Genomic DNA, 26,852 nt, shown 5'->3' on the forward strand with positions numbered 1-26,852 from the left:
AAAATCGCATTAAACTGTGGCTTCCCCTAATCCTTCTCCATAGGGTTTCTGACCATGGAAGAGAAATCAGGAGGCCATGCTTCATTTAGCATCCCTCACTTGATACGTTTTCTTTACTTCTTCTATTTCCCAAGTGAGCTATGTCTCCTGCAAGCCTGTGTATGTGGCAGTGTCTGATGTTGTATCGGAACACGCTTTTCTCCTTATGGTAAAGTACGATGCTAATGCATTGCGGGAGTGAATGACTTCAATAAGCCGTTAGTACACTTTTGGTTCCTGAATGGTAGTTTTTATTGCTCTGAAGATAAGCTAATGGTGTAATCAGCCGTCTTGTTAGAAGTACACACACATACAAACAATTGTCAGTCCTCAGACAGCTTAGAAAATGCATATTCTTCTTTACCCTCCTCTTATTGTTTTTATTTATATGCATTGATATCGAAGGTAAAGCAAAAGTGAACAAAGCCATCACCGTGCTGAGTAGGGGAAACGAAGCTGAGAGATTCCTGGTCCACGTGGCAGTGACGGTAGCAAAGCTACGGGGCATCTGTAATTTTTTGTGAAGGCTTTCTCCCGTCTGTCTGCCTGTGCAGCCAAATGGAAATGGAGCACTGCTTGCCTGGTGGGCTGCCACAGTGGGCAGATGGAAATTTCTAGAAAAGTTTAGGCTGCATGAAGGGGTTGGTAGGGAATGAATGCATGTCCTCATCTGTTCCAGAAAGAAGCGGTTTGGTCAAGGTGGGGGTTTCATCAATACAGTAAGTCCTCTAACTACAAACGAGTTCTGTTCTGAGAGTGCATTTAAGTCCAATTTGTTTGTAAGTCCAACAAAGTTAGCCTAAGTCCCGAACTAACACAACCAGCTATATAGTACTGTACTGCAATTGGTTTATAACACTTCTCACACAAATGATCTGCAAAAAACAAAGAAAAAGTAAAGAAAATGTTTTCAGTCTTACACATGGCAGTGCCTTGAGAAGAACAGTAGTACCAGCTACGTCACTGCTGCTTTTAGGCTTGCTTCTGGACATCCTGGGCTTGAAATAAAGACACTGGACTACTGTCCTCTATACACTACTGTAAAGTACGCTGTGACGTGCTAAGTCACTTCAGTCATGTCCGACTCTTTGTACCCCATGGATCTTTGCCCACCACCCTCCTCTGTCCATGGAATTTCCCAGGCAATAATATTGGAGTGGGTTGCCATACTCTTTCAGGGGATCTTCCCCACCCAGGGATCGAACCTGAGTCTCCTGCAGAAGCCACCAAGGAAGCCCTGGTGGGCAAATACCACCCCATACTGCTGCATGTGATTAAAGGAGATAGAAACTTCCAGCTCTTTCCTCTGGGAATGTTCTTATGAGCCAGAACTAGAAATATCCTCCTTGTGCCTTGACTAATAGAAGAGGAATGGGTAATAACTCATTAATTTGTAGCAGACAAGGATCAAAGCAAGAGGGAAATGTTGAGATAAAACTTTCCAGAGCCTGGGCATTTAAATGCTTTACTCTGGAAATTAAACTGCTGATATTTCTAAGCAGTCCCTTATAATCTCTGATATTTTGTTAAGATAAAGATAGTCAATGAAATCCTCCTACAGCAAAATCCCAAGTCCTAAAATGTACTTTCTCTTTGTGTGAGTATTTTAAATACATAAATTATGTGTCTACATACATATGCATTGCATTTTCCAAATTTTCTTCTGCTATTCAGAGCAGGATATTTTGGACTTACATTGAAGATAAATGTATGTTGATGTTTTACAGTATCTCCTGCAGTGTAGCTACCGTTAAGTGGCAGCAATAAATAATAACCACCGGCTCTAATTGCTTAGAGAATTGCCAAGTGATAATCTGTGATGTAATTAAGTAAAGGAAACCAATGTTGCCTTTAACCACCTCCATAAAATAATTCCCTAGAGAAGTGTCAGAGCTTCCATGAGTAAGGTTCCCTTACAGAGTAAAATTAACCCTCCAAGCACACTGTCCCTCAGCCAGGAAAAGTCAGCCAGGCCCTGTGTTGGTTTTAATGCTGTTCAATGAACTATTAATATGTGGAGCCTCTGAACATTTCAAAACTTACCTTTTGTTTTGCTTCTGATTCCCAGAAATCAGCAGGATGAAAATACGAGCCTGCGTCTTCACCAGGCTTAGTGAGGAGCCACTGGTCTGTGAAGAGAGTTCAGGGAGAGGGTTTGCCACTCTTTCGCCTCCAGTGTGTGTGTGTTTAGTCACCAAGTCATGTCTGACTCTTTGTGACCCCATGAACTGCAGCCTGCCAGCTCCTCTGTCCATTGGATTTCCCAGGCAAGAATACTGGAGTGGGTTGCCATTTCCTTCTCCAGACAATCTTCCCAACCCAGGGATCGAACCCCACATCTCCTGCATTACAGGCAGCTTCTTTGCCATTTGAGCAGCTTCTTTACCATTTGAACCAGGGAAACTCCTATGGTGGCTCCATGACCCACGTCAGTTGGACTGGGCTGGGGCCCAGGGAATGTGCAGGGGGGCCCTCTCTGGGAGAACTCTAGGAATCCCCACAACTCTATTCTGATATGTCTGGTCCTGTCAAGTAAATATCATAGGTAAATCACTCAGGTCCCATCTATCTTCTGAAACCTTTTCAAAATGGGATTTTTCTGCTGAAGTGAAGCACGTGTTCAGTTCTGGAAGACTAGCACGTGGGGTCTGCAAAAGGCTTGTCCCCTCTGGACACAAAATATGTTTATTCCAGCTTCAGAAGGATGACCAAACTGCTTATTGTTACTGCAGTTTGTGAGCCATCACATTATAGGAGTTGATCAAGATCAAAAATTCTTCCTAGGAAATTTACCTTATTGGAGCCAAAACTCAGAGATGGTGTTAATAGTGGTAAAGGGTCTTCCTGAGGCTGAGAGCTGTGATGGTCATGGGAACCTTATCTCTCTCTGAGAATCCAATGCCCTTGAGGTGTCTTGAGAAGGTTGAAAAGTGGAAGTGTGATAGCCAGATAGAGAGATATCTATCTGGAAATCAGCCAACAAGTGGTATTTCTGTCAGAGTTGATTATAAAGCTATCCCGAATATAACATCTATGAAAATAAGCCTTTCCTTTCCATTATATAATGATTTCCTGTAGCTCTATCCTTTTAATCTTTCATGCACTTGATTGCTTGTTGTTTCAAAAGCGTATGATTAAGAAGGCTAGAATTTTCAAAAGGGAAAAAACCAACTTTGAAAACTTCAATGCAATTGCAGCCTCTCTAAATTCAATCAGTCTCTAATAAAGCTTCTGATGTAAAGTACCCATGTTTTTCAGGGCTGAGACTCCCAGTTATAGACAACTAATTTTAGAGTCTTTGGACTTCTCTTGGTTTTAAGCCTTGGGACTTCTCTTGCTTTCCTGCCAGGATATATTGATCTCTTTATTAAGTACAGAGGTTTGGAGTTTTTGTTAGAGATGGGCAATTTTATGAATTAATTAAAATTATGAGATGCTGTATACTTTCAACTCAAGTCACAGGTGTACCTTCCATGAAACGTAACATCTATAGAGTTGTTTTGGTAATGCACTATTTAATTCGAACTGTCTTACACACTATTATCAGAGTTTATGATTTCAAAAAGGAATCTCTTGATTGCAAGAGTGATTGCAGCATATCACCCAGAAGGAAGGACCTCAGGAGGGCAAAATCATTCAAGGCCATGTAGTACCACGGGATGCATATTTTCCTAAAATGCCTCCTCACCTTATTGTCCAATGTCTTATCTTGAAAGTGATGTTATGGCTCTAAGAGCCAGACAGAGGAAAGAATATTCCATTTCAAGCAGTGGCTAGTATATTACCATGAACTCCATGGGAGATCTATAAATGTCAACTGAATTCCATTGTAAGTAAGAGAAATGTATCCATTCACAGCCATCCACCCACATCAGAGGAGACCTTGCATTTAAGCTGGTACAGACAAAGCTCCATGTCTAGTATTAAGTGCTCTTTTGCATTTTGGAGACTCTTCCTAGCTTTTACTTTTCTGAAGCTCCTCAGCCAAAGGAGTTACCAGAATAGACAAGCATGAAATTAATTTTTCATAGTCATTTAGTAATAGATGGAATGCTCATAGCTCACTTCCATCAGAGTGGTTTCTTCCTTCTGTGGCTGCTGCTCCCTATGGATGCCGGCCCAATCCCCATCTAGAGAGCTAATGAAATAAACCTCTTCCATGCTTGCATTTCAGGCTGTCTTAAAGTGGTATTTTGGGATCAATTCTTTCCCAATGGACTAAGAATCTTGTGGTATACCAGACTTCCTATCTGTAAGCATCCATCTAGCATTTATTATTAACTGTTCAAGACTGTAATTCACTTATTGCCCACACTAGGTGAATGCAGTCATGGCCCTCTCTTAAATCAAAATTAATCTTAAGGCTTAGTTTTCTTTTCCATTCTTTTTAAAAAATAATTTTAATTATTTCTTTTTGGCTGCGCTGGATCTTTGCTGCCACATGAGGGTTTTCTGTGGTTGCAGTGAGCAGAGGATACTCTCTAGTAGCGGTATGAGAGCTTCCCATTGCAGTGGTTTCTCTTGTTGTATAGTAGAGGCTCTAGGGCACACGGGCTTCAGCAGTTGTGGTGCTCAGGCTTAGCTGTCCCATGGCATGTGGAATCTTCCCAGACCAGGGACTGAACTGGTGTCCCCTGCACTGCGAGGTGGATTCTTAACCAATGGACCACCCGGGAAGCCCCTCCCATTCTTGTACCCCACAGTACTTAGTAGCATATTATTTTATAAAATATGAGCCATGATGGAAAAAGGACTTAAGGACATACATGTGACATCACTACTTCTAACAATGAGCATGAGAGGCATTGCAGAGGAAGAAAATTTACCCACTGGTGCTTCCAAAGCGGGTTTTGACTATTTTCAGCATGTTGCAGTTTCCAGTGGCTTGATTGAGGGCTTCCCCAATGGCTCAGCAGGTAAAGAATCCTCCTGCAATGCAGGAGACATAGGAAACCTGCATTCGATCCCTAGGTCAAGAAGATCCCCTAGAGAAGGAAATGACAACCCAATCCAGTATTCTTCTCTGGAAAATCCCATGGACAGAGGAGCCCAGCAGGCTACAGCCTGTGGGGTCTCAAAGAGTCGGATGTGACTGAGCAGAGACAGAGAAAGAGAATGGGTTGGTTTAACATTTGCCTTCATTCTTTTAGTAAGAATCATTACTGAACATCTACTATGTGTAGGTACCAGTGATTTACAGGGGTTCAAAAACAAATAATGCACACTTCCAGCCCTGCTGGAGCTCACAGGCTGTCCTCTTTTGAAGAGAAAAGGAAATGTTCTTTCTTGCAGACATGATTCTACTTCGGGTGATATTTCATCACTCATGTGGCAGGAATTCAGACCCCATACAACCATGCACTTCTAGGCACCCCCTTGACAGCCCCAAGGTCAAGTCATATTAATACTAATGATAATACTGTGTGTTGCTTTCTTGGGTGCTGGTTCTTACTATGTAAGAACTAGAAACAACTACAGCAGCTCTGACTCACTTCCTACCCAGTAGAGCTCCTTTTGCCTGTACTGGTATAACTGCCTTTCCTCTCTTTACCTCTATATCTAATCTGTAACTAAATTCTGGGTACTGTCCCTCATCAGTTCAGCTCAGTTCTGTTGCTCAGTTGCGTCTGACTCTTTGCAACCCCACTGACTGCAGCACACTAGGCCTCCCTGTCCATCACCAATTCCCGGAGCTTGCTCAAACTCATGTCCATCAAGTCAGTGATGCCATCCAACCATCTCATCCTCTGTCATCCCCCTCTCCTCCTGCCTTCAATCTTTCCCACCATCAGGGTCTTTTCCAATGGTCAGTTCTTTGCATCAGGTGGCCAAAGTGTTGGAGCTTCAGCTTCAGCATCAGTCCTTTCAATGAATATTCAGGACTGATTTCCTTTAGGATGGACTGGTTGGATCTCCTTGCTGTCCGTGGGACTCTCAAGAGTCTTCTCCAACACCAAAAGGTTTGAAAACATCATTTCTTCGGCACTCAGCTTTCTTTATGGTCCAACTCTCACATCCATGTATGTTGCTGCTAAGTCACTTCAGTCGTGTCCGGCTCTGTGCGACCCCATAGACGGCAGCCCACCAGGCTCCCCTGTCCCTGGGATTCTCCAGGCAAGAATTCTGGAGTGGGTTGCCATTTCCCTCTCCAATGTATGAAAGTGAAGAATGAAAGTGAAGTCGCTCAGTCATATCTGACTTGTAGCGACCCCATGGACTGCAGCCCACCAGGCTCCTCCGTCCATGGGATTTTCTAGGCAAGAGCACTGGAGTGGGGTGCCATTGCCTTCTCCCACATCCATATATAACTACTGGAAAAACCATAGCTTTGACTAGACAGACCTTTGTTGGCAAGTAATGTCTTGCTTTTTTAATACATTGTCTAGGTTGGTCATAGCTTTTTTTCCAAGGAGCAAGCATGTTTTAATTTCATGGCTCTTCTCATTTCTCTATCATTTCCATTCCACTCTCACTTACTATGCTGCACATGGCTCCCTTTAATTGGACTCTGTGTCTCTAGTCTCCTAGCTCCAAACCACATAATCCCTGTCACCAGTTCAAATCTTCCTAAAGTACAAACTTACAACCTCTGCATAAACAGCCAGTAGCTCTCCCAGCAAGCAGAATGAAGATGGATCACAACTCTAACCATATTTCTACATTCCTTTTCACTTGTCCCAAAGGCACAGGCAAACTTGCTGTTGCCCCCAAGACAATAGGCTCTATGCTCCCAGAACTTACTATTCACGTGGCCCCTTCTGCCCTTTCCCTTCTATGTCCAGAGTCCAAACTTTCCTTCCATTATAGCCCAATGGAAAATGTTCCCAAACGTCCCAGCCACAGGTGATCTCTTCTTATAAAGCTGAAGCACTCTGAAATTCCTATTACTTTCCACTTGATATCATATTCATTTACATAATAATGAATGCCAACATGACCATCATCAGCTCATTCTATGGACTAGAATGAGTCAGTTGCTCTGCCATGGCTTTGTGTACATTATCTCAAGTTATCATTACCAGGGAGGGAGGTGCTATCAAGCTCTTTTTAGAGATGAGAAAACTAAACTCAGAGAGACAAAATCACTTGTTAAGTTTATACAGAATAGCCAAGATTTGAATCAAAGTCTGCTAACTCCAAACCCTATGCTTCTAATGACTATGCTTCATTGCTTCCCATATATGTATTTTTTTAATGTCTTCTTTTAGTTTCCATTTCTATCTGAAATATAAAAATAATATCCTTTTATCTTTTACATCTGCCATAAAGTGAAATTTTGTCATACCTTTGAATAAATGCCTTCCTGGCTCCTTATCCAGTTCTAAGTACTTCAAAACTTTTAAAATAAAACACTGAGTGATACGAAATTTCATTAGCTGTTTAGGTGAGCAGATAGATGCATCTGATGTTAATTTCATTCTCTTCAGTTCTTGGGGAGGATTTAGAAGCACTTGGACCAAATGTAATAAAATACTGGTTTTATTTATTCAAACCATCTTTTCATTTAAAACAAAAATCTTCAATGGAGGCAACTCTAAAGATGAATTCATTGTGTGTACACCCAGACACACACACACACACACACACACACACATATGCATACACACACATAGAACATTTATACACTTGCTCACCACAGAAACACTAATAAGAAAGAACCCTGGCACATTGGAATTCAAGAACTTTAGATTCAGTTTCATTTTTAATAATGGATTTGAACATTTTGCATTCTTGTGTCTATATCCTGAGATGGATAAGCCTGTTAAGACTGGTCTAAAGAAACAATCTCTCATCTTCATGCTTAACTTGGGCTTTAGTGATGGTTCAGCAGGTACAGAATCCAACTGCAATGTAGGAGACACAGGAGACATGGGTTCAGTCCCAGGGTCAGGAAGATCCTTAGGATGAGGAAATGACAACCCACTCCAGTCTTCTTGCCTGAAAAATCCCATGGACAGAGCAGCCTGGCGGACTACAGTCCACAGGGTCACAAAGAGTCAGACATGACTGCCCAACTGAGCATGCACATTCTTCTTAATTAATCTGGGGCAGGGGAGTAAGATCACAGAGGTAGAATGTGGTTTTCATCACCATATCAAGGGTAATCAATATGATTTATCTCTGTTGTTGTTGATACCAGCCACCTGGCTTAGGAAGTGTGTGTTTGGGTTCTCCTGTAAAGTCACTCTTTCTCCCATTCCACACTGTACTCTTTGAAATAAAAGTCACTGTGCTCAGCCCACACTTCAGGAATGAGGCGCTATGTTCCACCCCCTTGGGGGTGGAGTAACTATATAAAGTACATTTGAAATTACAAAAAGCTGAGAGGATTTCACAACTCAAAGAGAATAAGATGAATAAGAAACAGGGAAAAGATGAGGAAATCCATATGAAGAAGCAAAGAAGTAAGGAATTCAAGCTAATAATCAATGAAGATATGGGGAGTCACACCCCTCAACGGGGATAAAGCCTCATGACCTGAGACACATTCTATTCAACTTTTTGCTGCCCACCCAGTTCCTCTAGAAAAATGAAGTATTCAAACATTTGGAAAGTACAGTGAATTCCAAAATTATTTTGCTTCTCTCCTGGGATCACCCTGTAAGTATAATAATTCTGCATTCATTATTATAAATGTTCTGGTCTTGAAAATGTATAAAATAGTTTTCAGATTTCCATGATTCAGTGTTTTCTTGGGAATGAATACAAGTGGATATGTAATGGAAGTGGTGCTAGCTCTCATTTACAGAGGAGTAAAATGAGAAAACTAAGATCATGGCATCTGGTCCCATCACTTCACGGCAAATAGATGATGAAACAGTGGAAACAGTGTCAGACTTTATTTTTCTGGGCTCCAAAATCACTGCAGACGGTGACTGCAGCCATGAAATTAAAAGATGTTTACTCCTTGGAAGGAAAGTTATGACCAACCTAGGTAGCATATTTAAAAGTAGAGACATTACTTTGCCAACAAAGGTCCGTCTAGTCAAGGCTATGGTTTTTCCAGTGGTCATGTATGGATGTGAGAGTTGGACTGTGAAGAAAGCTGACCACCAAAGAATTGATGCTTTTGAACTGTGGTGTTGGAGAAGACTCTTGAGAGTCCCTTGGACTGCAAGGAGATCCAACCAGTCAATCCTAAAGGAAATCAGTCTTGAATATTCATTGGAAGGACTGATGCTGAAGCTGAAACTCCAATACTTTGTCCACCTGGTATGAAGAACTGACTCATTTGAAAAGACCCCAATGCTAGGAAAAATTTAAGGGAGGAGGAGAAGGGGATGACATAGGATGAGATGATTGGATGGCATCACAAACTCAATGGACACGAGTATGAGTAAACTCATGGAGTTGGTGATTGACAGGGAGGCCTGGCATGCTGTAGTCCATGGGATCACAAAGAGTCAGACATGACTGAGTGACTGAACCGAACTGAACTGAAAATGAGATAGCACTTAAGTGATTGGCTAAAAATCTTCATAATCAATAATATTTATTTTCACTATTCAATGAGAAGGGCTGTCTTAAAAAACTCTCCAAAGATCTACTTCCTGTCAAATATAATAATTCTCCTTCATATTTCTGCTGCATTTGACTTGGTTAACTACCTACTGTCTGATATTGAGTAGCTGTTAATTTGTAACAAACCATTCTCAAACTTAGCGGCTTAAAAAAGCAATCGTTTATTGCTGCTCACACTTCTGTGGGGCAGCTAAAGTTTATCTAGGCTGAGGTCAGCTGGGTGGCTCTGCTTCTTTTGAAGATGTGCTAGGGGGCTAGGGAGTCATCCTTCTTGTCAGTCTAGGAATCTAGCTGTGGCATCTTTTTTTCCATGGCAATGGCAAAAAGTAAGAGAACAAATAACATCTGAGGTCTTTAAGAGCTAGGCCTGGAAGTGGTACACAGTCATTTCTGTCACATACAATCAGTTAAAGCAAGTCACATGGCCAAAGGGCAAGAAATACACTTTATTATCAATGAGGTCAACCACAAGCTAGTGGGTGGATGCTCAGGTAAGTGAAGAATTGGAATCAGTAATGCAACCTATTATATCCTTACTTCCTGAAACACTATCCTCTCCCCCTTTTAAAAAACACATTAGTATTGTGATCCACTCACATTTTTTTTCCCCTTAACCCTTTTTCTTCAACCTCAGTACTGCATGTAAGCTTCACAAAAAGGCTTAGCTTTCCTAAATTTCCTCATTCTCTCCATGCATGCACTCTTTCTAAAAAAGCTAATCCAGGATCAGACTCTCGAATTCCCTAATGGTCATCTGCAGTTTACCACTGGGCATCTCCACATTTTCCTGTGGAACTGCCTGTCACAACCTTTGGTCTATGCTCCACTTAAATCAATGTTTCTTTCCAATACAAGGCAGTATCTCTAAAGACTTGGGTCTTTAGATCATATATGATACGAATGCAAAAAAAAAAAAAAAAAATCAAAGCCAATGAAAACTTACCCTACATTAATAGGAATTTGACATCTCTAAAATTTAGAAGAGACTATATCTAAAAGAAGACGATAATGATGAGAACAGTATCAAACACCAATTCCTATGAGAAATGGTTAAAGTTATTAATTTTTTTCAATCCAGAGATTATATGGCACATTACAACCACCACGTTTAGATAATTTAGTGTGTGGTAGAGGAGGACCTGGGGCTTCCCAGGTAGCTCAGTGGTAAAGAATCTGCCTGCCAATGCAGGAGACTCGGGTTCAAGCCCTGGGTCTGGCAGATCCTCTAGAGGAGGAAATGGCAACCCACTCTGGTATTCTTGCCTGGGAAATCTCTTGGACAGAGGTGGGTTGGACATAGGTGGACTGGTGGGCTACAGTCCATGGGGTCACAAAGAGTTGGAAACGACTTAATGACTAAACAACAACAACAGAAGGACCTGAGGGGTTGTTTTTAGTAGCGGAACACTCAGTGGTCAGATTTGGGGGAGGAAAAGTTTTGCTTGATATAAGGAAGACATTTTTAGTAAGAACTGTACAGACACAAAATGGGCTGCTACCTGTATTTTTCACATGTCACTCTTATTTCCTGAAATGCTTGTTCCTTTTCCCTCTTATCCAAAATCCAATTTACCCTTCAGGGATTATCCCAAGCTTTCATTCCTCTATAAATTCCGGATTACTCAAATTTTATTGATCTCTTTCAACTCATGTTTCTAATCTCTTACCCGACCACAATTAAATTAAGGGATCTTTGAAAGTAGAAATATGACATACTATTTCTTAACTTCAAGTATTAAGCAGAGCTCTCAGCTTATAATAGCCATTCAGCAAATTTTTGCTGGTTTGCTAGTTTTTTGTTTGTTTTTGTTTTATTTACGTATAGATGATTTACAATATTATGTTAATTTCAGTTGTACAGCATAGTGACATGGTTTGGGGATTTTTTTGCAGATTATATTCCATTATAGATTATGACAAGATAATGGGTATAATTCTTTGTGCTATACAGTAAGATCCTTGATGTGAATCTATTTTATGTATAGTAGTCTGTATCTATTAATTCCATGGATCATCGAAAAAGCAAAAGAGTTCCAGAAAAATATCTATTTCTGCTTTATTGACTATGACAAAGCCTTTGACTGTGTGGATCACAATAAACTGTGGAAAATTCTGAAAGAGATGGGAATACCAGACCACCTGACCTGCCTCTTGAGAAATTTGTATGCAGGTCAGGAAGCAACAGTTAGAACTGGACATGGAACAACAGATTGGTTCCAAATAGGAAAAGGAGTACATCAAGGCTGTATATTGTCACCCTGTTTATTTAACTTCTATGCAGAGTACATCATGAGAAATGCTGGGATGGAAGAAGCACAAGCTGGAATCAAGATTGCTGGGAGAAATATCAATAACCTCAGATATGCAGATAACACAACCTTTATGGCAGAAAATGAAGAGGAACTAAAAAGCCTGTTGATGAAAGTGAAAGAGGAGAGTGAAAAAGTTGGCTTAAAGCTCAACATTCAGAAAACGAAGATCATGGCATCTGGTCCCATCGCTTCATGGGAAATAGATGGGGAAACAGTGGAAACAGTGTCAGACTTTATTTTTTGGGCTCCAAAATCACTGCAGATGGTGACTGCAGCCATGAAATTAAAAGATGTTTACTCCTTTGAAGGAAAGTTATGACCCACCTAGATAGCATATTCAAAAGCAGATATATTATTTTGCCAACAAAGGTCCATCTAGTCAAGGCTATGGTTTTTCCTGTGGTCATGTATGGATGTGAGAGTTGGACTGTGAAGAAGGCTGAGCACCGAAGAATTGATGCTTTTGAACTGTGGTGTTGGAGAAGACTCTTGAGAGTCCCTTGGACTGCAAGGAGATCCAACCAGTCCGTTCTGAAGGAGATCAGCCCTGGGATTTCTTGGAAGGAATGATGCTAAAGCTGAAACTCCAGTACTTTGGCCACCTCATGCGAAGAATTGACTCATTGGAAAAGACTCTGATGCTGGGAGGGATTGGGGGCAGGAGGAGAAGGGGACGACAGAGGATGAGATGGCTGGATGGCATCACTGACTCGATGGATGTGAGCTTGAGTGAACTCTGGGAGCTGGTGATGGACAGGGAGGCCTGGCGTGCTGCGATTCATGGGGTCACAAATAGTCGGACACGACTGAGCGACTGAACTGAACTGAACTGAACTCCATATTTGATTACATATTTTCTGATTTAATAATCTGCAATATAATAATTTAATAATCTGCAATCATTAGATTTGATTAGAATTTGAATCAGATTGAAATGTTCAGGAATCTGATCATTTCACTTGGTTTCACAGTGGATGTGCTCAGTCGCTCAGTTGAGTCAGACTCTTTGCAGCCCTGTGGACTGCAGCCACTAGGTGCCTCTGCCTGTGGAAATTTCCAAGCAAGAATCCTAGAGTGGGTGCTGTTTCCTATTCTAGAGGATCTTCTCAACCCAGGGACTGAATCCATGTCTCCTGTGTCTCCTGCATTGGCAGGTAGATTCTTTACCACTTTTGTGCAAAGCCCCACAGTTTCTGATTTTAATGATAGACTGAAGGAATAGATTTTGCCATCACTTAACATCCAGTCTTATATTTTTCAAAAAAATTAAAACCCACTGAATTTAGAGATCCTTTATGGTCTTGAATTTTTAGCACAAATAATTTGTTTGGAGAATTAGCAAAATCTGCCATCATTTCTTTGTATCTGGAAATTATTTAAAACAAAAATCAACTGGTGACTGAGAATATATGATGTGGAAGAACACACGCAGTGCTAGAGAACTGTAACTCCAGTCTGTAGTCAGGTCTCCCTGTTGTCATAGTTACCAATGTACTCCAAGCAGACTCCTTCCTGAATCACACTGCAAACCTTCAATGAAAATAAATGACTCTTCAAGCTTTATTTTTCTCTATCCATGAATTGAGCCTACAAAATAGCATGGATCACATGGGTTTTTTTTTTTTTTTTTACATTTTGAGCAAGATATTCAACGTACAAAAGGAATAAGAGGTTTAATCAAAACAAGTGCCTCTGACGAAGGTCTTACCTCATTTGCTCAGCAATATTCATTAAGTAAGTAGGTTTTGGGGACACAACTACAATCATGGCCCAGGATGGAGAGAAAAGTAAGAGACGCATTTCAATGAAATGCAATCAGCATTGCACTGGAAGCAGAAAACAGAGATTCGTGGAAACACAAAAGAGAGACACCTCATAAAGTTTGGACTACAGGTGCAGTCAGATCAAAGGGAGGTTCCATCCTGTGATTCTCAGTGTATTGTTCCTATGAAGTTTATTTATCTGGGGGGATGGTGGTGGTGAATAGACTTTATTCTTTCTTCTTTTTTAAATTTTATTATTGGAGAATAATTGCTTTACAATGTTGCATTAGTTTCTGCTGTACAACAAAGTGAATCAACTATATGCATACATATATCCCTGCCCTCTGGAGCCTCGCCCCTCTGAGTCATCACAGAGCACTGAGCTGAGCTCCTGTGCTGTACAGCAGCTTCCCACTAGCTATCCGTTTTACACACGGTAGTGTACATATGTTCTTGCCTGGAGAATCCTAGGGACAGGGGAGCCTCGTGGGCTGCCGTCTATGGGGTCACACAGAGTCGGACACGACTGAAGTGACTTAGCAGCAGCAGTGTACATATGTCAGTGCTACTCTCTCAGTTCATCCCACCCTCCCCTTCCTGAGCCGTGTCCACAGTCCATTCTCTGTGGCTGCGTCTATTCCTGCCCTGCAAATAGGTTCATCAGTTTCATGCACCATTTTCATGCGTTAATATACGGTATTTGTTTTTCTTTTTCTGACTTACTTCACTGTGTATGACAGGCTCTAGGTCCATCCACATCACGACAAATGACCCAATTTCCTTTTCACGGCCGAGTGTATTCCATTGTATGTATGTTTGGTCACTGTATTCCCAGTCACTTTGGGTAGAGGACACCGGTGTTGCCCTGCAGCCCGGGCTCAAGGAGCAGAGTGAGCTGGCCAGGGCTCCACAGGCCGAGTTCTATCATCTGCTGATATTCACGCTCTGCCTCTTTCTGCTTTGGCTGCAGGAACTCCTTCACAGACATCCTCCGGGCCATCCTGCTGTCACTGGAAGTCCTTATTGAAGATCCGGAGCTTCAGATAAATGGTTTCATTTTAATTATAGACTGGAGTAATTTCTCCTTCAAACAAGCCTCCAAGCTGACACCTTCAATCCTCAAACTAGCCATCGAAGGGTTGCAGGTAAGTTCACTGAATGTACTAATACCTTCCAAGACTGTATGTGACCATGTGCTCTTTTCTTATTGCAACTAAAGTGATATTTGTCTTTGAGAAAGGTAAAAGAAAACTTTGATAAAAATCCACCTGTGAGAACTCTATTTTTATCCCAGCCTCAGTTTAGATGTTGTTGTTGTTTTTAAATTAGACTCCATTTTCATTAACAGCTCTAAATTACGGTTTCCACGGGTACAAATTACCTACCGTAGCAATTATGAAGAAAGCTTGGGGATGTTTAGCCAAATTCATCTGAGAGTTCACAAAAATTAAAGCTAAAAAACATCTGCTTTATGAGAGTGCTCTTACAGTGCGGTGGCATGGAAGCTTTTCAGGGTTTCTGGGAGCATCTTTGCACAGGAAAATGTGCCTGGTGGGTCCTTACTTCCCCAAGTGCTATATGCCAAGGTGTGTATACTAAAGGCTATCACTCCTGGGCAGATAAAGGAAGCAGGCAGAACTCTACTTCTGTTTGTATGACCAGTCATTAGGACTTTGGGAAAGGGGCTTTTGTACTGGGTAGAGGTTAGGGGAGTCCATCCCTGGGGTCCCTTCTGCTTGAAGGACCAATGATTGTGTGAAAACTAAGTCAGAGGGGCAATGCTGCTTAACTTTGTGGTAACACATTACAATACAAAAGAAAAGGCATACAGGGAGATTCAGAACCAGCACAGAAGAAACTCATACCCATTCTTCATTCTGTAGGAAGATTGACTCAATGGAGTGACTCCCCTCCCAATAGACTGCAGTTACATGCAGCTATGTAGACAGCAAAAATACCTGTTAATTCTCAGATCAGGCAGCCAGTACTCGAGCTCTTCAAAATACAAGACTAGGAAATCCATTTCAATCCCCTATCCTACTCCAGTGTAATGAGTAATTGATGCACCTGCTTTTTAAACTGTGGCTGATTTACATTAGGCTTCTGGCAAATACGTAGCACTTGTTAGGCTTCTGATGAATTTATGTTTATTGAATTGATCTTATTTTGTTGAAAGGGTTTCCTGTTTCAGAACAGGGGCAAGTACACACTGTTCCAAGAATGCCAAGTGGTCCTGGGCAGCTACATCATGCAGTGTGTTGGCGGCACATTTTTAAAGTTGTTTTTGCATTTCTAGATTACAGTGTATCCTGCCTTGCCCTAAAAATCTCAATCACAGACTTTTCTGTCCTTTACTGCCAATCATTTTCTCCTAGCTCCCTTTTTCTCCACCGTCCTCTCTTCTAAGCCTCTGAACATCTGATCTCTCTCTCTCTCTAAAGCTTTTTATCAAAGGGAGTTTTAAAGTAAGCTGCAAGGTTTATTTCATACCCTATAATTACACTGGCCATATCTTCGGGATTTTCTGTGGTAGTACAAGCTTCATGCATTTTTATCTTTCTAAAAAGAGACAATTCATTACATGTGTAAATAGCTGTGATTCAAGTTCTATGTAATTATAATATTTTTTTCATAAATCAGGAAGAAAATGTACTTTTTCCAACCCTGTGTTCCAATTTTTCTTTCTGGAAATGGTGTGGATTATATAACATGTCCCCTGCCAACTTCTCTAGGCTGATGTGGGTCTTACTGAGTTAATGCATGTAAGTGTGTTTTAAAACATAGAGCTGTACCTACATTTGTAAGGTATTTTACAAGAAATACTAGATGACCTTTTGTGGGGCAAGGCAAGTCTACCTGGGCCTTCTCTTGTCATGTACCAGGGATGCATTCCACAATGTTCCATAGCTCTGGCTAAAGAAGAGCCTCTGCTGGGAGAAGGGGAGACGCACAAGGACAGGGTCAGAGTGGAGAACCGGTACTTCCTCCCATCATCTCTCAGAGCAAAGACCTGGACCCTTCTGTCACTGAGCAACGTAAACTCCCTTGACTGGGGGACAGCATCATGCCAATCAGGCTCTGGATTGGGATGCAGCTTTTTCTGCAAATTCTGCCTTCCCAGACCCTAAATACCTGAGATAGAAAGGTGCAATTTTTCCAAGAGAAGAAAGTCAGTGGTCCCTGAAGAAGCTGAGCTTGGGCGTGGCTCTGTCCAGGATATGGGCTTCCTGTCCTAACAGTGTTGGCTGGGTTCCTGCCCCACACTTGGTGGCCATCTCTGGCCAGCCACTGGCAACTTCTTACTCCAGGCCATCCTCTCTCAGGCTCTGTGGACATTCAGATGCCATGGTCACCTCTCTTCCAGCTCTCCCAGGGAACTTTTTTCTCTGCAGCAGTTGTTTCCATGCACACTGCAACCAATAATTCCTTTGGGCATTTCAAAATGTCCGAACTGGTAGGAAGCAGAATTCATGCCTTTGTGGTCATGCTATTGTACAAGGAAGAGCCCATACGGGCCTCCATATGCCAACCATGAAAATTCAAGATAAATTCCACACCACTTCTGGGATGGGTGAAGGCATCAACTTTACTGGAGAAAGAAAAAGTCAGTGAGAGATGAGAGGTTGCTGTTGTTCCTTTTACTGCTACACCTTCAGAAAGGCCCAAAGAGGTTTGTGTGTCTTGTAGACAGGCAGAGGAATTCTACCAAACATTTAAAGAAGAGTTAATACCTATCCTTCTCAAACTATTCCAAAAAACTGAAGAGAGAACACCTCCAAACTCATTCTACAAGGCCAGCATTACCAAAACCAAAGACATTATTAAAAGAAAAAGAGAGAAAGAAAATTAGAGGTCAATATCCCTGATAAATGTAGATGCAAAAATCCTCAAAAAAGTATTAGCAAATTGAATTCAACAATACATTAAATGATAATTCATCATGATCATTGGGATGTATTCCAGGGAAGCAAGGATAGTTCAATATCCACAAGTTAATCAATGTGATACACCACATTAACAAAATGAAGGATAAAATCACATGATTGTGGGCAGGGGTGGGGAGGGAAGAACAGGCACAACACAAGGATGTATGATACCATAATGATTGATACTTATGATTACACACTTGTCCAAATGTGCAGAGTGTCCACCAAAAGTGAGACACAATGTAAATGATGGGCTTTGCGTGATTATGATGTGTCAACGTAGGTTCATCAGTTGTAATGATGTACAACTCTGACGGGGACTGACGATAATGAGGGAGGCTACGCATATGTGGGAGCAGAGGATATGGGAAATCTCTGTCCCTTCCAGTCAATTTTGCTGTGAATGTAAAACTGCTCTAGAAAATAAAGTTTTAGTAAATAAAAGTGCAATTACACTCAATCATTCAAAGAAAAAGGCATGTGCATAGAACTTTGGTTATGCATTTTATAGGCCAAATTAATGAGTTATAATAATATTCATGTAGAAGACTACTCTTTAAGGGATCATCAGATTTTCTACATCAAATTAACCCTGGATCAGCCAGTCATGAAATTCTAATAATATATATTGTATATGTTCCTTCTTTTAGAACAATGGGATATGTCATTGTTTAGAATATTAAGTTGTCCCAGCTACATAGTCTGTGAATATTAGTTCAAAATAACTTTAGTTAAAATACTAATTTTGAGAATGCCTGGAAGTCATTTTCTCTTATTCTGCTGTTTCATCTCTTAAATGTGGTAAGTAATGTCTAAAAGAGCCATCGTATCTATTCATTACAACCTGTTTAAATTTTAACCAAACAAAGTAATATTTGTGCCACCATTTTAATATAGCAGAGCATTATTCTGCAGGGAAATTCTGGCAGAAAGAGCAACAAGCTGAAGTCCTGTTCTTGAGTTTTGCAATGTTTCCAAAATCAATTTTTGGAATCATTTCTTATAAATCACTGCTGCCCAACCATTACAATCAACAGACAGCATATATCAATGTTCAGCCAACCCAGATACTTAAAGAATTGACTGTGCCGAAGTGTTTTACTAAGCAAGAGTTATAGGCTATTTACAAAATATTTGGTTCCCTAAGGACCCAGATGTTGTTAAAGATTTACAGAAGCTTACTTCTGACTCACCAGAGATTTAGAAAGCAGTCTTTTTTTTTTTTTTTTCCTCTCATTTCTGTGCTTATGTTATTTTTGTCTGCCCAATCGAGCACTTTATCAACTCATTAACTCTTCATTCCAGTTCAAGGTTTGTGGTATGACTTTTGTTGTTGTTTTGTTAAAAATGGCTTTATAATATTTACATCAACTTTTATTTAAACTCTCCCATGTGAGAGTTGAACCATAAAGAAGGCTGAGGGCCAAAGAACTGATGCTTCACTTTCAAATTGTGGTGCTGGAGAAGACTCTTCAGAGTCCCTTGGACAGCAAGGAGATCAAGCCAGTCAATTCTAAAGGAAATCAGTTGTGAATATTCATTGGAAGGACTGATGCTGAAGCTGAAGCTCCAATACTTTGGCCACCTGGTGGGAAAAGCCAACTCAATGGAAAAGACCTTGATGCTAGGAAAGACTGAGGGCAAGAGGAGAAGGGGATGACAGAGGATGAGATGGTTGGGTGGCATCATCAACTCAATGGACATGAGTTTGAACAAACTCCGGGAAAGGAGTGGAAAAGGAAGTCCGTTGCTTTTCCAACTCTTAACCCAAAGGTGGGAAGGGATTGGGAGCAATGCTCAGAGGCTCAGCTGCGAACCATTCATCTCCTTGGAAGCCCTTTTCATGAAACTGTTTCCAACCTTCATCCATCCTCTCTTGCCTCCTTCCCACATCCTGCTCCTCTCATATCCTACTTTTCCATCCCTTTTCCAAAACACACAATGCATTCACTTGTCTTTGGGGAATCCAAAGTGCCCTATTCACTTGGAAGACTAGAACAGTAAAACATTCATAAAGTCACTGGAAAACATGACAGTTCCTGAGGGTAAATGAACGGCAGGAGGTGATCATATTTTTGGAAAGGCTGGTTGGGAAGATGCATTTCAAGTTAGTAGTAGATTCACACCCAATCAACCATCTATGACTCAGACATGCAGGCCCACTGATTCATGGTGTATTCGTTCAACAGAAAATGTGGGTCAGGTATTCTCCTAAACTGGTTGATAGTGGAGAACAAAGCAACCTGGCTTCCTGAAGCTTACATTCTATCATGCAAAGTTTGCAAACCACCAGTCTCAGCATCACCAGGAGCTAGTCAGAAATGTGGAGCCTCAGGCACTACCCCCACACTTACTAAATCAGTCTGCATTTCAAGTTCTGCATACAAATGAACTTTGGAGAAGCACTGCTCTACTAGCCGGTATGGCAGTGTAACGTGATGGATCTCACCCATAAATGCAGACTCCCCTGGAGGGTCTGTTACAACCCACATCCCTTGTTCCTATTCCCAGTCTCTGATTCCATAGGTCTGGAGCACAGTCCATAAGCTTACACTTCAAACACGTTCCCAGGTGCTGCTGCTGGTGGTACAACCAGACAACGCAGGTGAGAGTAGAGTCCAACTATTTGGACTTTAGTCCTGGCTCTGCTACCCAAAGACCTCAGGCCTTAGGGTTTATCTCTATCAGCTCTAGTTTTTGTTGTCTGTAAAGATGTGGTGGTAAAACAGAACTACCTCACTGGTTTATGGTAGAAATTAAATAGTGCATGAAAAGTGCCTGGGCCACAGATTGTAGCCCGCCAGGCTTCTCTGTCCATGGGATTTCCCAGGCAAGAATACTGGAGAGGGTTGCCATTTCCTTCTCCAGGGGATCTTCCTAACCCAGGGATTGAACCCAAATCTCCTGTGTCTCATGCATTGGCAGGCAAATTCTTTCTCTGTTGCCTCAACTTTTGAAAGTTTGAAATTAGATCTCACCAGCTGTTCACTGGCGGAGAAGGCAATGGAACTCCACTCCAGTACTCTTGCCTGGAAAATCCCATGGATGGAGGAGCTTGGAAGGCTGCAGTCCATGGGGTCGCTGAGGGTCGGACACGACTGAGCGACTTCACTTTCACTTTTCACTAAGGAAATGGCAACCCACTCCAGTGTTCTTGCCTGGAGAATCCCAGGGACAGGGAGCCTGGTGGGCTGCCGTGTATGGGGTTGCACAGAGTCGGACACGACTGAAGCGACTTAGCAGCAACAGCAGCAGCAACAGCAGCAACAGCAGCGGCAGCAGCAGCAGCTGTTCACTGGACCCAAACAAGGGTGCTCCCTTCTCACCTCAGTCAATGACTTGGGTCCAGTTTGGTGTCACCTGTTCAGACAGTGGCACATGAGGTGCCTTTTCTTTCTGTTTACATGTTGCGATCTCTTGAATCATTACCAGAGTCTGCTCCCAAAGCCTCTATAGTTGAGTGATTAATGAGGTTGAACTTCACGTCTTTTCATCAGGACTCTTTTATCAGTAACATTTACAGTCTTTGATCGATTCTTACACTTTCCACATATTAAAGAATATTAATAAATGGAAGAAGGAAGGTATTTTGTATATATTTTGCCAAGAAGGTTCTTAATTCATTCTGAACACTCCAGGGATGCCTGACGAACAATTTCCTCTAAACAAACTACCCTTTACCTTCCCAGGCCACAAAGCTACAATCCTGAGTTTGCAATAGTAGAATATGTTATTACAGAAATATTAGAGGAATAAAATGTCCCCTGTAATGTGCTACCTTGTTAAGTATCCATTAAACTCAGGAAGATGATTAGAGGTAATGACACTCCGGTGATGCTGATGGCAGATAGGATGGCCCATTTAAAACAGTTCCAATTAAACAGGTCTATCCCTGGCATGTTGTTGATAAATGGTTTTTCTGGACTCCCATGCATTATAGACCTGGCCAATGCCTGGATTCATCCATTCAAGAAACCGTTACTAAGACTTGACTTTGAGTCAGTCACAAATAAACAGATGCTGTCCCTACTCTCAGCAAGCCATCATTCAGAGGAGAGGCAGCTCTATAAACAAATGATGAAAACGATGTTGCATGTGCAAGAATGGAGATACACACACCAGGTTAATACAATCCCAGTTCAGGCAGGGGGAGTTAGGAATGGCCTCTTGGGTAAAGCTGCATCTTGACTGATTCTTAACAGGTGAGTGCGGAAGAGCCAAGTGAAAGCAGGCTGGGAGAAATTTCAGGCAAAGAAGGTATTATGGGCAAAAATACAGGGGCAAGTTGTTTTTGTTGTTTAGTCATTAAGTCATGTCCAACTCTTTACGACCCCATAGACTGTAGCCCTCCAGGCTCCTCTGTCCATGGGATTTCCCATGCAAGAATACTGGAGTGGGTTGCCATGCCCTCCTCCAGGGGGTCTTCCCAACTGAGGTATCAAACCTGTGTCTCCGGCATTGGCAGATGGATTCTTTACCACCGAGCCAACCAGAGGCAAGATCACAGAGGCAAGACCTCAGTCAATAAGAGAGAAAGAAACAGAATCAAGTTCCTAATCCTGGCATGCACCAGGACCAGGCAAGGAGCCTGTGTGCCCCTGTGCCATGCTAAGGAGCTTGGTCTCTTTCTGCAGGTGTTGAGGGCCATCTTGAAGCAGGATGACAATACAGACTGATGCTTCTCATGGGATCAATTTGGCAGGTATGAGCAGGGAAGAGTCAAAGGTGGGGAACCAAATAAAAGACAACTGCGATCATTCAAGTAAGAAGTAAGAGGTTAAAGTAGGAGTGACCAAAAGATTTTGACAACTACATAGGAAGTCAAGTAAGGCAGTGATTGGTTGTTGGATGCTTGAGAATGGAAAGTGAAGATGGAAGAGTCCATGATGAAGCTTGGGTGTGCAGCCTGGGTGAAGGGTAGGGATGGTGCCAACCAATAAGATGGTGAAGACAGAAGCAGGCAGGTGTGGGAGAGAATAAGCCCTTGACAACACTGGTCTACACCATTCTTACAACACTTTTTTTATCACCCAGTGCTGCAAATCTATAACTTTACCTTCATCGAAATAGCCTTAGTGCTTATGTCAGGGATGGATAAACAGGCTTTCCCTCATATACTAAATCTAAACAACTGAAATACAGCTCAGGAAAAAAAGAATGCTGGCACTGATTGATGATGGTTCCTTTCACTGTAGATTGTAAACAGCAAGTCTGCCACACATCCTGGGCTTCCCAAGTGGCTCAGTGGTAAAGAACATGCCTGCCAATGCAGGAGACACAGGAGACATGGTTTCAATCCCTGGATCAGGAAGATTCCCTGGAGGAGGAAATGGCAACCCACTCCAGCATTCTTGCCTGGGAAAGCCCATGGATAGGAAGCCTGGAGGGTTACAGTCCAGGGGGTATCAAAGAGTCAGACATGACTGAGTACACACACACACTCCCTGACCTGGGTATTCTAGCTAAATTGGGGGACAGTCTAGTGTTCATGGTACAAGAAATAAGGAGAATAACCATAGGGTGAGACAGCATCTTGAAGAAGCTCATTATCTCTGCTCTAGGTTAAACACAATCAAACCTGGTGATGATGATGGTGGTGGTGATGATGATACTTACTGTTAGTCTGGCACTTAAACCATCGTCACCCAGTGCCTAATTTGATCCTCTCAACAGCCCTTGGTTTTCCCAAGTGGCACTAGCGGTAAAGAACCCGCCGGCCAGAGCAGGAGATGTAAGAGATGAGGGTTCGAGCCCTGGGTCGAGAATATCCACTGGAGGACGGCATGGCAACCCACTCCAGTATTCTTGCCTGGAGAATCCCATGGACAGAGGAGCCTGAGGGGCTGCAGTCCGTGGGTCACAGAAAGTTGGACACAACTGAAAGCAACTTAGCATGTACAGCCCTTGGTAAGAAGCAGAGCAGGAGAATAACATATCATCACTTAAAAAAAACAACACAAAACCCCACAAAAGATTGACTGGATTAATCAGTGAAACATCAGTTCTGAATAAGATTTTAGTTGCCTTGGAGACCAACTAAAGACCCCAGACTTTTTGTTGCATCTCACAAGAGAAGGTGGAACTTGTGAGAATGAATAGCTGATAAAGTGCAGTCTCCATTTACATCAAAGGAAAGTATTTGTTGTTAAGAAACCAATAAGAATCATTAACTCATTTTAGCCCAAAGATAATTTTTCAAAGTGCAGTATTTTGTTTTTATACTTAGAAGGGCCTAATTTTTACACAATAAACTCTTTATTAATGTGTTAATATACATCCAGAGAACTACCCAAATTGTAAGCATGCAGCAAAGTGAATTTTAAGAAAATGAAAACATTTAAGTAATCAAAAACAGGTTAAGAAAAAGAATACTGCCAGTTACTCAGAGGTCCCTCCTTCCTCTGACTCAGTAGCTGACTCCCAAAGGTATCTAAGATCTCCACTAGCTTTGTTTGTAGTGATGCTTCCTAAGGCACACTTGACATTCCAGGATGTCTGGCTCTAGATGAGTGATCACACCATTGTGGTTATCTGGGTCATGAAGAACTTTTCTGTATAGTTCTGTGTATTCTTGCCACCTCTTCTTAATATCTTCTGCTTCTGATAGGTCCATAATATTTCTGTCCTTTATTGTGCTCATCTTTGCAAGAAATGTTCCCTTGGTATCTCCAATTTTCTTGAAGAGATCTCTAGTCTTTCCCATTCTATTGTTTTCCTCTATTTCTTTGCATTAATCACGTAGGAAGGCTTTCTTATCTCTCCTTGCTATTCTTTGGAACTCTGCACTCAAATGGGTGTATCTTTCCCTTTCTCCTTTGCCTTTAGCTTCTCTTCTTTTCTCAGATCTTTCTAAGGCCTCCTCAGACAACCATTTTGCCTTTTTGCATTTCTTTTTCTCGGGGATGGTCTTGAATACAAAATACGCAGCATCAAATAAGTGTTACAAAATACCTGCATTAAATGTATACATTTTACTCTTAAAAGAATCTCTCAAACTTTCCTTTGGACCCCATTTATTTTCTTAATTTGGTCATGTGGTTTCCAGACTCACCATGTGTTAGAAGTCTGTAACAAGAATTTGGTGGAGGGGCTAATTCATATTGACATATAGACTATATCAAGAAATAACAGCTGTCAGCCAGGGAAGAAACACAAAGAAGATTAAAAATTTTACTACCAAAACTAGAAAGCACCATGCTTGTGGCCATGCCACATAGAGCTAAGAGTATCGTATACTGTGGAGCCAGATCATGGTGCACAGTTGTGATCCTGAGCTATCAGAAGAGTTTCAATCACTTTCAACAAGTGATATTGAAGACACCATGGAAATGTGTAAATAGTAGAGAGAGATTTTCCTCTATAGTAGTTATAATGTGATATAGAAAATCTTACAGTTTAAGAGACACTTAGTCACTAGTATAACTTAGGAATCCTAGAAATTATTAATTTTTTGAGTTTTAAAGATTTTTTTTATAGTGAAAATAGCTTCTACATTACCAAGACAAAGCTCTTTAAAGGTTTATATTTCTTAAATAGGAGAACAACAGATGCTTTCAGCACTTTCAGCATTTGAAATCTGTTAAGGTTTCTCAACTTGATTTCCACTCCCAAACCCCACTACTGGGGGTTCATTATACATGTTCAGTATAAAAAAATATTTTAAAAATACTGGTGATACTGGAAAGTAATTCAGTTCAGTTCAGTCATTCAGTCACTTTGCAATCCCATGGACTGCAGCACACCAGGCTTCCCTGTCCTCCTCTATCTCCTGGAGTTTGCTCAAACTCATGTCCATTGAGTCAGTGATGCCATCCAACCATCTAATCCTCTGCCTCCCTGCTTCTTCTCCTGCCCTCAGTCTTTCGCAGCATTAGGGTCTTTTCCAATGAGTTGGCTCTTCACATTAAGTGGCCAAAGTATTCATTTAATACTATTTAAAATCTGAGATAATTTTTGATAAGTATGAGTAATATGAATTTGCAAAGGATGAGAAAGAAGTCTCACTTCAATGACTATTTATTCAACTTTTCATTCGCCAGGGTTCCAAGCAGGCATAGGTGAGGGGACAGCTGGTCATGTCCCCAGAACGGGACAAACATTAGCCTGGTGTTTCTTCAGTGCCATGTGGGAGAAAAGGAAAAGTGAAGTGCTAGCCAGGCTCAGGGCAATTCTTGTTGAGCACAAAAGTTGGATGGAATATTTTGGAAAATACCTCCCACTGCTAACGAATTCTAACAATACAGTCATAAAGATGATTTCTCCTGTTTTGATAACATTAGATTTAGGAATTTAAAGATATTTAATGGAGATTATTAACATCATGAAAAAACTTGAAAGATTAAGCTAATGCCAACTGAAATGTCATTAATTGGGAGGAGTAATCCTTGATGCCTTAATCCAGAGACTTATTAAGGATTTGGAAGAAATTATGAGTAACTTGTTCCATTAACTGAATGAGGTTTTAATTAAGATATTCTTAGGAAAGCAAAAGGACAGGGCAACTTTTAAGAGGATTTTCAGACTTTGGAAGGGGGAATTCAGTCCTGAAAGAGATGTAGAGAAGAGAGGACCTCATTCAGAAGCTACGAAAAAGACATCTTGAGAGATGTTAATATTTTCTGTTAAAAAAAAGAAAGCCTGAGCACATTCTGAAATATTTCTCTCTGGTCAGAGCATGGTATTGTTGAGTACTTTGGTAAAAAGTTCAATTTCTTGATTGTTCTTGTGTTTTCCTTTTCCTATAATATATTTCTGTAACTTTGCAAAAAACTGAGTGTCTTAATTACAACACCATCCAAAAGAAAGTTGGCCACATTTAATAATTTTGTTTTTATATATGTATATACAATTAATATGTACATACAATTGATACAGGCTTCCCTTGTGGCTCAGCTGGTAAAGAATCTGCCTGCAATGCAGGAGACCTGAGTTTGATCCTTGGGTTAGGAAGATCCCCTGGAGAAGGGAAAGGCTACCCACTCGAGTATTCTAGCCTGGAGATTCTGGCCTGCGTCACAAAGAGTTGACACGACTGAGCGACTTTCACTGATCACTGATACAATTGACATATACAGATACAGTGTATATCTGTATCTATATAATTGATTATTAATTCCAAATGATTTTATCTCTGTATTTTTCACATTTCCATTTTTTTCTCTGCATCCCCAGAGTTGCCACTTCAGTTTGGGACCTCATCAGTTCTTTTTCAAAAGACAGAACAGTTTTTTAAATTGTTCTTTCTGCCTTGTTCTAAATTCTTTTAAAGATTCCATACTATCTTCTTAAAA

At 41.2% G+C, this 26,852-nt stretch overlaps 1 protein-coding gene across 2 annotated transcripts in view; it reads left to right on the top strand.

Annotated features, from left to right (window-relative positions):
* Positions 1-26,852, top strand: part of CLVS1 (clavesin 1) — a 175,607-nt gene that overhangs the window by 51,923 nt on the left and 96,832 nt on the right. For both annotated transcript variants that reach the window (XM_025001621.2, NM_001206009.1), the window contains one exon: positions 14,607-14,781. In XM_025001621.2, the coding sequence (XP_024857389.1) occupies positions 14,607-14,781 (175 nt within the window). The remainder of the gene's footprint in view (positions 1-14,606; positions 14,782-26,852) is intronic.

This window comes from Bos taurus, chromosome 14 (assembly GCF_002263795.3).
Source record: "Bos taurus isolate L1 Dominette 01449 registration number 42190680 breed Hereford chromosome 14, ARS-UCD2.0, whole genome shotgun sequence".
Taxonomy (NCBI): domain Eukaryota; kingdom Metazoa; phylum Chordata; class Mammalia; order Artiodactyla; family Bovidae; genus Bos; species Bos taurus.